This window comes from Pan troglodytes, chromosome 1, assembly GCF_028858775.2.
Source record: "Pan troglodytes isolate AG18354 chromosome 1, NHGRI_mPanTro3-v2.0_pri, whole genome shotgun sequence".
Taxonomy (NCBI): domain Eukaryota; kingdom Metazoa; phylum Chordata; class Mammalia; order Primates; family Hominidae; genus Pan; species Pan troglodytes.
In genome coordinates this window covers 86,333,447-86,350,494 of record NC_072398.2, presented here as the reverse complement: position 1 = coordinate 86,350,494, position 17,048 = coordinate 86,333,447, and the positions used below count along the sequence as shown (strand labels likewise).

Genomic DNA, 17,048 nt, shown 5'->3' with positions numbered 1-17,048 from the left:
TCGTTGCCCTTGTCTTCCCAGGCTGCAGCGGTGTTGTGAAGCCAGTCCAGCCCAGTGGCCCTGAGGGGGTGCCCCACTATGCAGAGGCTGACATAGTGAACCTCCAAGGAGTGACAGGAGGCAACACATACTCAGTGCCTGCCGTCACCATGGACCTGCTCTCAGGAAAAGATGTGGCTGTGGAGGAGTTCCCCAGGAAACTCCTAACTTTCAAAGAGAAGCTGGGAGAAGGACAGTTTGGGGAGGTGAGTTGATTCTTTGATTGGGCCTCCAGTCCCTTATAGCTCGAAGAAGGTGGTTGGATAAAAATGATCAGTAGAACAAAGAGTCCCTTCCAGAGGTGGATTCACAACAGAATGTCTCTTCCATTTGTCTCTCCTTGCATTGTCCTCTGGATTCCAGTATTGGGTCAACCTCATCTTTGTCAAATAGCTGTGGAGTTCCTGGGACTTCTGATTTCTATACAGGAGTTTTTAAGGCAGGCAAGTCACTAGACTTCAGATATCTTGAAAAACATTCAATATTTTCAAAAATGTTTACAATAGATTATGGAGGGTGGGATCCAGAAGATGTGATCATCTTTTATGAACTGTCCAGGAACATTCTGCTACTCAATAGCCACTTTGTTTTTTTCCCCTTTAATGGGAGTTATATGTAAAATGGTCAAAAACAACCTCGCCCCTGCCTTTGGTCCCAGAATCAGCCACTAGGGAATGAATCACCAACTAAGATAAGGAGGAGTACTCTTTTCATTTGCCCTCAGAGTGATGCATGCATTATTAAACTTTTCATTCTTGCATCAGTCACATGAACCTTCTGGGAGCTCAAAGCAATGTTTTGAATTCTAATAGGAACTCTTCACCACTGCCGTCTAAACTCCAAATAAAACATTTGGTTTCCTAAGACATGTTATTGGTTTTCAGTGTGGATCTCATGTTCTCTCCTTAGATAGGTCTGGTGTTGCAAGAGGTGGAGGGACCCATGTTATCTGTTCATGGTGTGACATGTACTCATTCTGTCCCCTGGGTTGAAAACCCACATCTGTTATACTGTTACTAATACACAGGAGTTTCTTATAATGCTAAACCCTATACTAAGGGATTATTTTAGGAAATTGCCTTACGTTTTACATGATCCAGTGACTAATGAATCGAAGTTCAAGCATTTGTAATAAAATACATTTTATATTGGGCTATGCTGTAATATAATATTGTTATTGATTCATTCATTCACTTAGTGTTCCAAGCAATATGTATTTCTAAGGCAGGAGAGTAGCACATTAGCTGGGTACTTTACCATTGTTTTAAATCTTATCAATTATTTGAATCATAGATATGTTACACATATCTTCTTATTGGTCTTTTGATCATTTTGCCTGAGTTGTAAGAGTTAGTTTATCTCCAGGAAATGCCCAGCAAGAGTACTGAGACATCTTCAGGAGAAATGATGATGCTGAGACTAGATGACTTTTGTCTAGGTTCATCTCTGTGAAGTGGAGGGAATGGAAAAATTCAAAGACAAAGATTTTGCCCTAGATGTCAGTGCCAACCAGCCTGTCCTGGTGGCTGTGAAAATGCTCCGAGCAGATGCCAACAAGAATGCCAGGTCTGTGGTCTACATTTTGAATTTTCCTTTATGTATTTCATCTTTAGGACCAGGAATACTCCTGGATACTTCTGAGCAATTTTTTCTTTTGAGATGGGAAGGTCAGTGAGCTGCCTCCCATTTCCACTGTTATCCTTTTTCTTATTCTGATGGGGTCGGCAGTCCTCATCTTTTTCTCCACCTCTCTCAAACACAAAGGTACATTTTCCATTGTACTTGCCACATATTTACTTCCTAACCCCCTGTGCACAAGCACTGTACTTGTTCCCAACATATACAACTGTCTAGATGTGTACTTCTTTGGTCTTTATACACAGACATACTCCTGCATGTCATTACCTCCTCTTGACAAAGTCTTCAGAATCACACATGACTTTCTTGCTAAGCCTCTTCCAGTCTCCTTTTTTCACATTTCTATTTATTTTCTCATCCCTTTTTTCTCTTTTATGCTCCTTTTCTTCTATCTCCAGCAACCCTCAAAATGAGAAGCTACCTCTATGTGGAAAATTATCTATGAACCTCAAAGCAAAAGGATCCACAGTTCTCTAGCAGTTTTCCAAACTGGCTAATAATCTCTTGGATCTTTTTCTACATAAATTGCAGTTTCCAGCCACACTTCATTGTCTGACAGCCTTTCCATTACAATAATGGTGAGTTAATCCTCACCCAGAGAGACAAGCTGGTTGAAAGCTGGCTGCATGTGTCCCAGAGAAATCTCCACACCTGGATAACATATGCATTTTCCCATTTGTGTTGTCTTGATTTGTCTCACTGATATTCATAGTGAAAAAAAATTTATTATTCTTATTTTCCAAATTATCATAAATTCCAAGAATGGTGATAGACTTCATTAAAAGTCTTGCAATGGACAAGATGTAAGATAAAGAAGAGAGAAAGGTGAGGAAATGAAACTGGAGGCTTTAGAAATTTAACTGATAATTTCAATCTTTAAGATACTGATAAGAATAAAAAGTGACATTCTCTGGGTCTTATAGAGAGATGAAGTATTTCTTATATTAATCTTAGCACATAATTGGAGAAAATGGCATGAGGGGAAACAAAACCAAACCAAACCACAGGACATAGGATATGACAAAGCCTTTCTCCGTTGTTCTGATCGGTGAAGTTTGCCATTCCTCCACGTGTGTCCTTAGCAATGATGGATGGCCATGACTGTGAACCCTCCCAAGCCATGGAAACCCCTGGTTTGAGACGGAAGGGGGAATGAAAGAGGGGAGGTGTTGCATCAGGACGGCATTGATTCCAGTGGTTTATATTGACGTAGTATGACTTCCAGTCCAGGATTCCTAGCAAACTCTTGGAGGGCTTATAACTCATCTGCTCCAACAGTTTTGGGAATGTGGGCTAGAGGCCTCACTAACAAAATCTTGCTACTTTATGACCCAAGGGTGTCTGTCACCATGTACTCAAACAATTATTAGTCTTGGTCAAATGAATACTTCTTTTGACATGATTACCACCACAGCCTTTTAAGAGCTCTGTTTTGGACAGGCTACTAAATACATGTTGCAACTGACTGATGGTTCGTACTGCATTAAGAAAAGTCAGTATGAGAAAATAAAGAGTAATCAGATAAGCCAAAGATGGTTGTTCACATCATACAAAGTTTCTTCACTTGTAATAGAGTGAATCCATGGCTTTAAAAAATAAAAGGTAAATATCCTCGTGCACTTAAGATATGATTTTCAGTGAAACATTTTACTCTGTAGAGTGGTTTTTAGCAGCCTATTTTTGATTCAGCAAATATTAATCACTTTCTGTGTGGCAGGGATTTTGTTAGATGTGAGGGATAGAAATGTGAATAAGTCATGGATCTTGTTCTCAAAAACATTACAATTGAATAAGGGCCCATGATATTTCAGGAGGAATAGAATGAGACAGATCCAGGTGTCAATTTCTCTGTCCTCTCAAAAGTTATCCAAAGGGAAACAAGATTTGGCATAATGTCCAGGAATAGGCCTTTGTGTGCATTCTTCTCTCTCTTGATTCTGACTCTGGCAACTTCTGAGTTTATCTATGTCTGAATCCTCCCAAGGAATGATTTTCTTAAGGAGATAAAGATCATGTCTCGGCTCAAGGACCCAAACATCATCCATCTATTAGCTGTGTGTATCACTGATGACCCTCTCTGTATGATCACTGAATACATGGAGAATGGAGATCTCAATCAGTTTCTTTCCCGCCACGAGCCCCCTAATTCTTCCTCCAGCGATGTACGCACTGTCAGGTAAACAAGCCAGGTCTTCCTTCTCCTCCCTGTGGTCATGAGAGTAACCTGGGATCTGAAAATAGGGAGCAGTGAGCCTTAAAGTGTATCACTGTTCTGGGATGGTGGGGGAAGTCAGTGTGCAGGGAATAATGGAGCAGCTGCCCTTTGGGGAAACACAAGGGATTTATCAAGAGTAGAGAAAGAATGTTGAGCTTTCAACCCTAGTTTGTTGATACCATTTTAGAATGTGTACCTTTCACATCTTCCTGTTTCCATAGGCTACCTTCTGTCTTCTTGTCTATTTCCTCAGTTACACCAATCTGAAGTTTATGGCTACCCAAATTGCCTCTGGCATGAAGTACCTTTCCTCTCTTAATTTTGTTCACCGAGATCTGGCCACACGAAACTGTTTAGTGGGTAAGAACTACACAATCAAGATAGCTGACTTTGGAATGAGCAGGAACCTGTACAGTGGTGACTATTACCGGATCCAGGGCCGGGCAGTGCTCCCTATCCGCTGGATGTCTTGGGAGAGTATCTTGCTGGTAAGTTCTCAGCATTTTAAAGCCCTGTCTAACAACTGGCTTGTGGGCTCGCATGCATGACACGTGGAGACAAACCTGAGACAGCAGGAGGCAAACTCAATAGACTGTAGTATTTTCTCTGATTTGAAATTATTTTCTTTCTGTACTAATTCTTATTATTTAATGCTTGCCTATTTCTGCTAAAAAATTAACACACTTATAAAAATTTAGGGAGACAAGTTAAAAAGTATAAGAGATTTATTATCTTTGTTTCTCTTTATCATTTCTACCTAGTGATTGTTCTTAATTTAAGATATTAAAAACCTTATCATTTAAAGAAATGTTACCTATACAAAATATTTTCTTCTCCATTAGTTTCATAAGCATGTTTCTCATAATTATATAGACTAATTCCTATAATTGTATTTCAATACTTTTCAACATGTTCTTTTTGAGTTCATCATTCTTTGCTTTATAATTTTTATTTGATTCTTGATATTCCATACCATAAGTGAGTAATTTTTTCCAAATATCTCTCTTAGAGGTATATTTTCTGTCCATGCATACCTGAGACTTTTTATTGTTGATTTTATAACCACTCAGCTGATTTATAGACTCATTAGACTATACACTTTTACTTCCTACAATGCCATGTACATGTTATTTTATCTTTTTTCTTGTGTGACATTGCAGAGAAAAGTCTGAGACCAATTTGGTTTTGTTCATTTGTGATTAATCTGCTTGTTTCCTGCTAATATTCTTATAGGATTTGTAAATTAATTTTGAAATAAAAAATGTATAGTTATTCCCTTCCACTCACCAAGATAACCACTATCAATACTTTGGTATATTTTCTTTGAGGATTTTTTTCTATACATATATTTTTTTCTATGCATGCAATTTTTTTTCTGTGCATGCATTTATATACATATGTACATATATGTAATTTATATTACATAATTGGGATGACACTATGCCATACAATTCTCTATCTCTATTTTTAACTTAACATTTTATTATCTGCATAATATTCCATGTGTAGATATATACTATAACTTAATAATGCCTCTATAATTTGATATTTAAGTACTTTCCAATTTCCTGCTATTATGAATGATGCTGTGATGTACACCAGTTTACATAAATCCTTATAAAGATCTTTTTCACCTATATATGTGAATTGCTATATTTTACCCATTTCTAATGGGATAGTTAGGCATTACTCTCCCTAAAGGTATTATATGGTGTTCAAAATAATATATTAGACTGACATTCAGAGGACCTTGGTTCAAATCCAGTTTTTCCACTACTAATGGTCTTATTAACCAGAAGAATCTGGGAAACCTCTCCTGTTTCATTTTCCTGATCTAAAAAATAAGGATAACTGGCATGGTGGTATGTACCTGTAGTCCCAGCTACTCAGGAGGCTGAGGCAGGAGGATGAAAATCTGGGCTGCGCTGCGCTATGACTATTGGGTGTCCTCACTAAGTTTGGCATTAATATGGTCACCCCTAGAAGCAGTGGACCACCAGGTTGCCTAAAGAGGGATGAGCCAGCCCAGGTCAGAAACAGAGGAGGTCAAAACTCCCGTGTTGATCAGTAATGAGATCAAACGTGTGACTGGCCATTGCACTCCAGGCTGGGCAACATAATGAGACCCCATTTCTCAAAGGAAAAAATATTTAATAATAAATAATATCATCCACTTCACAGTGTGGTTGCCTGTATTGAGTAGAAAATGTGAGTAGTCAATGCATGCTATTTACACCTGAATCTCATTGCTGTCACTTGTTAAAGTCTATCTTTCAACACTGTGATTATCACTGAACTGGTAAATGAGAGTCCTGGATTCACTGCAGGCACTTAAACTAGATTCCTCTATCTCTAACATAAAAACCATTGATTTCCCATTCAGATTTTGCCTTTCTCAGGAGCATTTTCCCAAGGCTACCCTAGAGTTGAAAGGTTGACCTACCACTCAGTTGCAGAGTCAAATAGCTTATGGCTGCATTTTTTTCAGCTCTTGGATCTCATCCCCAGAGAAACAGAACCAAGCTGAGATCATGAGAATGAAAGAATGGGCTGTTTCTAAATACTCCATGCACATCTTGGCATTTTCAGAATTCCTTGCCTGTGGTGGGGGAAGGGGTATAGCTGCAGATTATGAAATTTAACAGGGTGTTGTTGTGCACAGGTTATTCTGATTTCCCATTCTTTTCTTTACTTAAATAGGGCAAGTTCACTACAGCAAGTGATGTGTGGGCCTTTGGGGTTACTTTGTGGGAGACTTTCACCTTTTGTCAAGAACAGCCCTATTCCCAGCTGTCAGATGAACAGGTTATTGAGAATACTGGAGAGTTCTTCCGAGACCAAGGGAGGCAGGTAAGAACTGTTGGGGATGAATGGATGTAGACCTGTGTACCTTGAAGGATGGAGAATGGCAAGTCCTGACTTAGCAGGAGTGGGCCGAGATGGAAGACAGACTATCCAGGTGTTAGTCTTTGTCACTAACTATCCAGATGATGTGAAAGACCAGTATCCTCCCCAGGCATCCATACACTTTGCTTTATCTATGTGTCAACTCATTGACTCTTGGAGAGCATAAAGGGTCATGTCAGGTTTCTCCCCAACTCAAAGGTAGCAGGAAACAAAGTCCTATCTCTCATGATTTATCTATTTCTTGATCTAGACCATGTGGTTTTTCTTCTGGGTCAAAAAATAAAAATGTAAAAGGAATGTATTAGCATTCATTAAAAATATAGCTTAGTATAAGAAATGGGGTTGGTTTTGACTATCTAGCAATGTTTCTAGACTTGGATGTCTGAAAATGGGCAGATATATCCTAAACTTGTTGCTCTTGGAAGGCATCTCTGGGCCCAGTATTGTGACATCTCAGGACTCAGGGAAAGATGAGTTCCCAAGCTCCCCAGGAGTCTCAATTCCTAGCCAAGATACTCCAAGCTTTTTTTTGGGTGGCTTAGATTTAAAATTCCTGTGAGATCTGGAATTTAAAGCTTGCCAGTAACTATAGCACCGCACTTCCCCAAAGGGGCCTGGCAACAGCATACCCTTGGATTATGGTATCTTTACCAGGAAAAGGATAATAGTTGGGGGAAGGATCTTGCAGACAATAAAAAGTGGATCTTCTGTGGCTTGAACAGATCCAAGCAAGCCAAAGATAGATAAGGGATTGACAAGAGATAATACATTATGCATATTAAAAATAAGAGAGGGGTCTCAGAATTTAATTGTATCTTGATACCCTGTAAATATTTTGGCAGCAGGGAGTCTAAATTAGCTATCTTGGTTATGAGGCAATTTGCCTTCTTACTATAGTCAAAGGAAAATTTACTCCTGAGTACATGAGATAAGTGAGTGGGCCAAAGAAAAATGTTGTTTTCTGCCTCTGCCATGATTGGCTCAGCCAAGATGAACTTCAATATGGGTTGCCCATAAATGGAAGATTTGGTCTCTTTTTGGTTGTTTCATCTTTTGCATGAAGGTAGGGACCACATAATGGCCCATCAAAAAATTCTGCTGCAGACAACTGCAGAAGACAAATGGAACAGCTTAGAAAAGGGCTGATATGATTCAGAACTTTCACGAGTAGGAAAAATGGACACCACACCCATTTCAGTTATCAAGTTCAAGAAAGTGGGCAGGGGGCAAATCAAACCATGATGCAAAGATACTTCCCTTTCCCCCGTCTTTGTAATATTCTGTCTCTCTCTCTCTTTTGTTTTCCTTTATTTTTGTTCCCAAAGACTTACCTCCCTCAACCAGCCATTTGTCCTGACTCTGTGTATAAGCTGATGCTCAGCTGCTGGAGAAGAGATACGAAGAACCGTCCCTCATTCCAAGAAATCCACCTTCTGCTCCTTCAACAAGGCGACGAGTGATGCTGTCAGTGCCTGGCCATGTTCCTACGGCTCAGGTCCTCCCTACAAGACCTACCACTCACCCATGCCTATGCCACTCCATCTGGACATTTAATGAAACTGAGAGACAGAGGCTTGTTTGCTTTGCCCTCTTTTCCTGGTCACCCCCACTCCCTACCCCTGACTCATATATACTTTTTTTTTTTTTTACATTAAAGAACTAAAAAAGGAAAAAAAAAAAGCCTAGGGCAGATACAATCTAGTAAAAGAAAATCTTTGATATACCAAAGTGTTGGATAACAAAGGCTAGAAAATTCAGATAATTTATAAAGGTTAACTATACTTGTGCTTATAAATGTGCAGATTCTACAATATTTTTCCATGTCATTCTAAAAGAATCTTCAGAAAGAAAAACTTGAAGAATACTAATGTCTTGGGAAACATGAGATTAAGTTTAGGGAAAACACTTGATAGATGTGGAGAATCTGAGGACTCAGAATTCAGCAACTAATCACAGGTGGTTTTCTAATTTGGCCTCTGGACATGTCTCACTGTTTGTATTTCTCTCTCCTGTCAAAGTGAATGATATATTCTTGAAAACCCCCAATTTCTTGAAATGGGTGTTCTGTTCATTCATGGGCAGGGGTCAGGATTGAAGTTCATATATGAAACAACTGGGGATGTAGATAGGAAAGAATGTCTGCTGCAAGAGTGTATGAAGGGGGATTGTCATTTACAAAAAAAAAAGTACCTCATGGATGGAAGGATTCATGAATAGATAATGGACATAGGAAAGGAGGTCAATGGAGGACACATAACAGACATGCTATCCACCATTTATTTGTGATTTTGTAAGAGGGTTCTCTTCTTTGTCTTGTTCAGATATTTTCATGTGTGTGTTTTAGTGAGAATCTGAGTTTTTAATCAGTAAAGTCTGATGTTTTGATATCTTGATGGTAGACTCTTGAGTTCATCTTGTCCAAATCTTCTAGCATTTTCAAGGATGAAGCCTCTGTGGGATCTTTGGGCTTGGGGCTGAATTTCTCAGGCATAAATACCTAATGGCCTTGTCTAAGATGGAATAGATCTGTTCTGAGTGTCCCCAAAAAATTGTCCTAGGAACTGATGTGGAGAAGTTACAGGGAGACTGATTTCCATTCCTTATTGGGAAAAACGAAGCACTCAGAACATACAAGGATAAATGGGCTGCCACCAGAGGTGAGGAGTCTCTTGTCACTGGAGAGGTTAAGATAGAGGCTCAAGAACAATGCAAGGAAAATGGAGGTTTTCAAACACAAAGTGGATGGTGGTATGAGACAATGTTTAATGTCCTTCTAACTCCGAGAGTCCTTGATTCTGGAGAGGCACAGGATGAACATCTGTTGCTACTGCTGAGTATACACACTCTTGCCTCTGAGATGGCGTGACCAGCAGAAAAGAAAGCTCAGGGCTGTGGCTTCAGAATTCATGGAAACAGAGCCACTGTCAAGAAGGAATCTGCTCAGAGCAGATTCTGAGTTTTCACACTCCACAAATCCTCAGATTTAGTGGGAAGCTGGAAAAAGGAACTCTTAATTCCAATTGAGGAGAAACAAGAAAACATTACAAATCAGTTTCCCAAGCTGAGAAGGATTAGCCTTGACCCCTTGGGTCTGCCTCTGTTGCCCTCACCAGTTTACCTTCTACAACAGTTTCTCAGGAACATGTGTATTTCCCCATTCAGCTTTCAGCATTGCTCCACGCCACAGCATAAGCATAGATCCCAAGTCCACAGGCTCCATTTTGCAGGTCATCTTCTGATCCTAGCAAATGTCCTTTCCCCATAGTTGTCCTATGCCTTTGGGCTTTAGTCTATCCCAGGACTAACTGTGGAGAAATCATTGGTTTGAGAGTCAAGAGAGCATTGGTTTGGGAGCTTTAATCCTCTTTCTGCTTCACACTAAGTGAATCTTGGCTAAATCACTTGGTCTTTCTGCATTTTGTTTTCTTATTTATAGGATGAGGAAATTAGATTAAATGGTTTTGAGGTCCTTTCTGGTTCTGATATGTCCAATACTCACTGGAAAATTGGATCTATAACTGATGGGTTTAGTAATCTGGTCATTTCTTGCTCTGAAAATTGTAGTCAGCAAAAGAGATCATGGAAGAAATCACTGTAATGGTAGTAATAGTAACACATGCCATTTGTATTGTGCCTTAGGTTTACCAGGTGTTTCCAAATACATTAGCATATTTGATATGTGCAGGACTAGATACCTTGGGACCTGCCACACTCCACTTTCAAGATATGTATTAGCTTCATTAGAATTAAAGGGACTTGAACTCAGGACCTGCAGCCTATTCTTCTTTATCCACATGTCTCTGGTAGGGCTACATCCAGATCACACCATGACTTCTTATAGAGCAAGAGAAAATAATATTATTTTATCTTCCTTTGCCTAAAATCTCTCCACTTATTCTTTTTTATGATTCTGCACCAGTTCACTGGGTTATTCTATGATTCCATATTTTTTTTTTAAAAAAATCATATTTAAAATGAACTTACAATGTCTGAATTTTCCTGGCCTTGAGTCACAGAAGTAATATGTTTCAGATGGCTGCCCAATATGTATTATCATGTAATACATATCTGTGTCCTTTTCTGGGATGAGGAAGGCTTCAACTTCTGGCACTGAGAACTTTGTATTACAGACACAGGTTTAGTTTCTAGCTTAGTCATGCCTTTAGAGTTTAGTAGCACAAATCCATGCAACCCAACAGAATACATGGTGAGGGCCTAGTATGTAGGATTTGAAAGTAGTTCAAATTTGAATTAGAAGAATGAAGCTAGGACTTATTTGGAAAAGGAGATAGAAAAAAAATGATCAGAAACTGTGGGGCCTTATTACCTTTGCAGTAAGTTATCTTCTTCATGATATATGTGAATTATTTTATGTGCAGATTGTGTTTTGGGATTGTCAGATCTAAACTTATATTCTTGCTGGCTAATGTGCTGATAGCCAGGTCTGAAACTTGATGTGCTATCCAGACACATATGATCAGAAAAGATCTAGAGTGCAAAGAGGTGCCTGAGGAGCAAAATGTGGTTTTAATGTTGTGGAAAGATCACTTGCAAGTATACAAGACTGTATAAAGAAGAGGACTGTATGCAAGTGGGGTGAAATAAAAGGATACGCGAATGTGCATATGACTGAATAGGGAGGAAGGTCAGGGCTAGAAAGGAGGCTATATAAAAAGGGGCAATGGAGAGTGCACACGAAAGACACAGGGGAAGGTCAAGTCGAGCAAGGTAGAAACAGGAGTAGCTAGAGCCATTGGGAATCCATTTTGAAACAAGAAGGAGTTTTGAAAGGGAATAGGAAAGTAAGTGTCTTGAAGTAAAAGGCAAATATGGATGGAGAAAGAAGAAATTCTGGATGATAGAGATGATAAAAATATTTATTAAGAAATGAAGTCAGGTTCAGTGTATGAAATGGAAAGGAATTTTTCAGAATTTTAAGAAAGGGGAAGTTCCTCTTGGAAAAGATATAGCAACCATCAGGGAATGACCTTTTCATTTCAGAAGAAGTGGGTGAGGAAAGTGGTGTGAGCATCAGGTATATTCTGGACCATTTCAAGTGCTGGTGAGAAGAAAGGAACTCTTTGCCTGAACTGGGCTTGGTTTTCCAAGTGCTGCTTTGGAAATGAAGACCCAGAGATGCAGAGCTTATGGTCGTTCATAAATCTTCATGTTCTATTATCTTTCATCTGCCAATAAAGTTCATTTTCAATAATGCCCACCATTGCTGTGCCCAGAATAACCACAGGCAAACATCAAAACAATACGCATAAGTTAGACAAGATTAAATCTTGTCTGATATCTGCACAAACAGATATGCACCATGTTGGACACATGTGTTTTTCTAGTCCCATCCAGGCTTCCCACAAGAAAGCCATGATGTGGGTCTGAACCATATGTTTTGAGTAAAGGAGAATAGAAGAAGGGGAGTGTCCGCAAAATGGAAAGAGATGAAGATGTTCCAAGGAAGTATGCTGAAACAGAACAGTGAATGTTTTGCCCAAAACTACAAAAATAAAAGAAAAAAAGAAAATTGCAATACATGGCTACTAAGTCTTTGATCATAAGTCGAATTTATAGACCTGGAATTTGCCATCCTAGTCTTTCCTTTTTAGTAAGACTTCTGTCCTCTGGCAGTGCATATGGTAGGTCTCTAATGTTTCTGCATCTCCAGGAAGATGCAGATCCTTATTTTTGCTGGGAAATCCTTCTAAATAGAAATGTAACATTTTTATAAAAACAGATTAATGTGTTTTTCACTTAGTAAATGTTTTCAAGAGCTGAATTGAGAAGGAAAGAGACTGGAGTGGTTAATGGTGATTTGATTTCTGGCATTTTGAGTTTTCTGCTACAATTAGCTGCATTACTTGGTGCCAAAGATCAGTGGGGAATTGTTGAGTTGCTGTATCCTTTAAAAAAAAAAACAAAAAACTTGTTATTTTGAAAGAACTTAAGGCTCAAGATGTTACAAAAATAGTAGAGTGGCCTTACCCTAGATCCAGTTTTCCCCGTTTATAACATTTCACTTAGTCCATTTTCGGAACCAGAAAATTAACATTGGCATAATGCTATTAACTAAACTACAGACCTTTTTTCAATTTCGCCAGTTTTTCCACACATATTCATTTAGTTGCTGGATACGTTTAATTCTTGCTGATTTGTAAACTGGCCTTGCCTGGATACAACAGGAAAGATACTATCTGGATAAAGTTCTACAGTTTTAGAGAGACTATTAACACATTAATGTGTTCCTTTGTCATGAGCAATACCCTGCCTACACTGCTTCTAAATTTTCTGATTTGTTTGGCTGTTTGGCATCTGAAACAATCCAAGACAAACTTAGAAAGATTAGGCAACACAAAAGACAGTAAGACCTGTTCATAGCTTGTTGCCTAGAAAACCAGGTAGCAGGATATTCTAGATGCTTCCTGCTGCTTCTACGTGAGTAGGATTAGCACTGGGGACAAAATAAGGAGTTTAGAGTAAACCAGTATTTCAGTCAAGAGTTAGTTGGCACTTAGTTAATGGCACTGGAAATAGCTTGTGGAGAGAATAGAATACAATGGTGTAGACTCCTAATGTTTGATAAAATACTATTTTCAGAGTGGTAGAGAGGTTTTATTTGCCTAAATAGCCGTTATTAAATGGAATAACAACCACATTAGACCAAATTAATTGCAAACACAGCGGCAACCTGGGGAGAAGTTGAAACTCCAGTTTTGTGGATTACAGTTTTGAGTTTTATGATTGACATTTTTAAGTCCCCTATTTAAGGGGTCAAGATTATAACAATGTGTGTCTTATTAAGTTTCTAGGTCATTGTGAGCACTTGATAAATATTTGCTGAATGTTGTTTTTTTGAATGAACATAAGATAGAAACAAAAACTTCTCATCCAGTTAACTAGAGTGAATGTAGGGAGAATTGTTTTGCTGTAACATGGAGAGTTTATTTTCAAGTGAGGAAAGAGAAAAACATTACTCAGACTTGTTCCTGGTGAAGTGCATTCTCTGTTTGTATACTTTTTGATGGAGAAATTGATCTATAGAGCTGCTTAATTTTTGGAGGCATTTAGACAGCAATGAAAGGTAGTTCTCCACAGGACACTGAATCAAAAGGAGAGACCAGACTCTGGCCTCATACCCAGCCTATTTGAAACAAGCTATCTAGTTTCTCCTGCAGACACCTTGTCAACAACATGCAACAGTGTCAGGTGCCTTGCAGGAAAATAATCTGAGTCCCAAGCTAGCCTGTGCTCATCCACAATCACAATGAACATGTCAAGGAAGAATTTGCAGAGACTCAAGGGAAGCACAATGGGATAAGGTAATCACTTTCAGTGAAAAACTGTTTTCTTGAAAACAGGCTTGGACACAATTGAAAGCTGGCTTCCTGCAAACACACCAAGAGTCTGTAATCTAGCCTATCCATTATATGTCCTTTATTATTCATGATATCCTATTCTTCTACCTTGTTGCCTGGTAACTTTTTCTGAGGACTGAGTTTCTGCAGCGATGTGGTGCACTCTTCCTGTGATGAGGAAACATCTGGGCCCCCTTCTGCAGGCTTTGGAAGATGATGTGTCTTGTCAAGGGGTAAAGGGCAAATGGATTTAATTTCTGCTTAAAACTATCATAGACGTTCCAAATAGAATATGTAAAATTTCTCTGTATTAGAAAAAGAAACGTGATACCAACTGTATATTTTCTTTTCTTTATTTATTCTCTGTAAGTCTGTCAGATGATAAATTGTAAATAACAATGATTAAAGAGTCATGCTACTGATGGATCTCCCTTTCTGTATAAACAGTGCCAGTTCTGGGCTTTGTAACCTTTGCTCTTTATAGTCTTACATCATTCCTGGGGAAGTGATGGGGCATGGGCTCAGAGCTGGGGTGTATGTGGTATGGACACCTGTTTGTGGGGCTTTCCAACAAAGGATTATTTAAATAGACCTCTAACATATGAGCTGACTGTTTATTGGGAAGAAAGCATCTTGGTCTCTGACATATCCAAACATACGAGACACTGGGATTTTACGTCCTCACATTAATTAGTCCAGTTCTGGGGAATCCAGTCTAGAATTAACTGGTGATCCCTTATCGTTATGGTTACAGACTTGTCTTGTTTGATACACAGAAATCCTTTTTAAATCCAAATATAGTCTGTCTCAGACTACCTGCACATGCACAAACCAAAAAAAAACTATGAAAACCAGAATTTAGACTCAGTCATTATACTAGAGATTAGAATGAAACGACCCCAAACAACCCATTTCTTACCTGGTCTCTGAGAATAAGTTTATACTTTTAGTTTTCTGAGAATATTTCTCAGAATATGTGAGTTTTCTGAGCACATTTTTCAGCATGGGGCATGGTTGGTAGATAAATCACAGGGCCAAGGTTTGGCAGGGATAGATGGGATCATTGTGTACCCTATTGTTCTTCTGATTTCCAGGAGAACAGAATGAGCCCATGCAAAACATAAACTTATGATGATTAAAAAAAACACACCTATCCATTCACTCATCAATAAAAACATATTATGATGGTTATCAAGCTGTGTCCTATGAGTGATAAAATATTTGTAAAATATAAAATTAAATGGCATCTATTGTGAACTCTATTCTAGTCTCTCTGAGCACCTCTAGCAGTTCAGCCCATCTTTCAAAAGTCATAATACCTTGAAAGCAGCAACTTTAGTAGAGAAAAAGGAAGAAGAGAGCAGTTTCATCACTTGGCTTGAATGAAAATCTTGGGGAAAGGAGAGACAGACGGTCTTGCTCTGAAGCTGTCTGGACTTCACTTAATTTAGTCTGTCTTAGGCTGGCGGTCATCCTGAGACTGCGGTAATGCTGAGCCTCCACAGCCCAGGCCCTCTCCCTTCTTTATAGAAATGATTTTTTTATGGGACAGCCACACAACCAGGTCTTCTTCTTATTCCTCATCACCTCTGAGCTCTAGAACATTTTAAAATGAGTCTTTGGGTCTAGACTCTCACAATTAGGCTTAATTTTACTCCATGACTTTCAGAAAATGTTGTTAAATTGTGGTCTCTTTAGAACAGTTGAAAGTGGGATAAGCGTAGGAGCTGAGTTCCACCCCCATGATACAGAAATTTTATTGGCCGGGCGCGGTGGCTCACGCCGGTAATCCCAACACTTTGGGAGGCCGAGGCAGGCAGATCACTTGAGGTCAGGAGTTCAAGACCAGCCTGGCCAACACGATGAAACCACACCTCTACTAAAAAAAAAAAAAAAATATATATATATATATATATATATACATACACACACACATATATACACACACAAAAATTAGCTGAGTGTGGTGGTGTGTGCCTGTAGTCCCAGCTACTCGGGAGGCTGAGGCAGGAGAATTGCTTGAATCCGGGAGGCGGAGGTTACAGTGAGCCGAGATTGCGCCACTGCACTGCAGCCTGCTGACAGAGTGAGACTCTGTCTAAAAAAAAAAAAAAAAAAAAATTTATTTAGGAATCGAATGTTCTAATAACCAGATTTGTTCTTTCAATCTAATTTTATTGATATAGGATAAATGATTACTAAGTAAGTTGGTATCATTAATCAAAACCTCTAGAATCAAAAGCCAATATAAATTATCTCAGTGTTTTATGGATCATTGCTGTTCATAAATAATTAAAACACTGAAAGAGGCCATTAAATAAAGTATGTTCAGTAGCGTTTGATGTATGATACACAGTTTTATTCTGCATGAGCTGGGGCTAGTGATGGTCCCATTACCAGTCTACTACAAATACAGAAACCTAGAGTAAGCATTAGAAACCTTTATAGCAGTTTTGTCACTGGAAGGAGGGCCTTGAGTGTGAGTCGTCCAGGTTTTTGGCCATTTGGAACGAAAAGTTGGACAAAATGCACAAAGTAACAAAGGAATGAAGCTGCCAAAGCAAAAGCAGGGATTTATTAAACTGAGAAAGCACTCCACAGGGTGGGAGTGGGCCTGAGCAAGTGGCTCAAGGGCCCAGTTACAAAGTTTTCTGGGTTTTAAGTAGTTCTTTTGAGGTCCCTATGGGCTACCCCTTATCTGGATGAAGGATTTGGTTTATGGCTAAGTAAAGGCTGAGGTGAATTTGTGCCCTATGCAGATGATGGCATGGCCCATGCTTAGTGCTTGGCCCACAGCCAATCCAAGGCACTTTCCCTTTCCATCTGAGACATGGTGGAAGTGTGGCAGGCCAGGTCTCACTAACAACTGTTTCAGTACTGACTAAGTGGTT

At 39.1% G+C, this 17,048-nt stretch overlaps 1 protein-coding gene across 4 annotated transcripts in view; it reads left to right on the top strand.

The window, feature by feature from the left end:
- DDR2 (discoidin domain receptor tyrosine kinase 2) overlaps positions 1-14,579 on the top strand; it is a 153,240-nt gene extending 138,661 nt beyond the window's left edge. For all 4 annotated transcript variants that reach the window (XM_009436776.5, XM_016931255.4, XM_001174340.8 and 1 more), the window contains 6 exons: positions 22-245; positions 1,478-1,605; positions 3,662-3,853; positions 4,146-4,380; positions 6,593-6,742; positions 8,125-14,579. In XM_009436776.5, coding sequence (XP_009435051.1) covers positions 22-245; positions 1,478-1,605; positions 3,662-3,853; positions 4,146-4,380; positions 6,593-6,742; positions 8,125-8,259 — 1,064 coding nt within the window. In that variant the 3' untranslated portion in view covers positions 8,260-14,579. The remainder of the gene's footprint in view (positions 1-21; positions 246-1,477; positions 1,606-3,661; positions 3,854-4,145; positions 4,381-6,592; positions 6,743-8,124) is intronic.
- Positions 14,580-17,048: the final 2,469 nt, after the last annotated feature.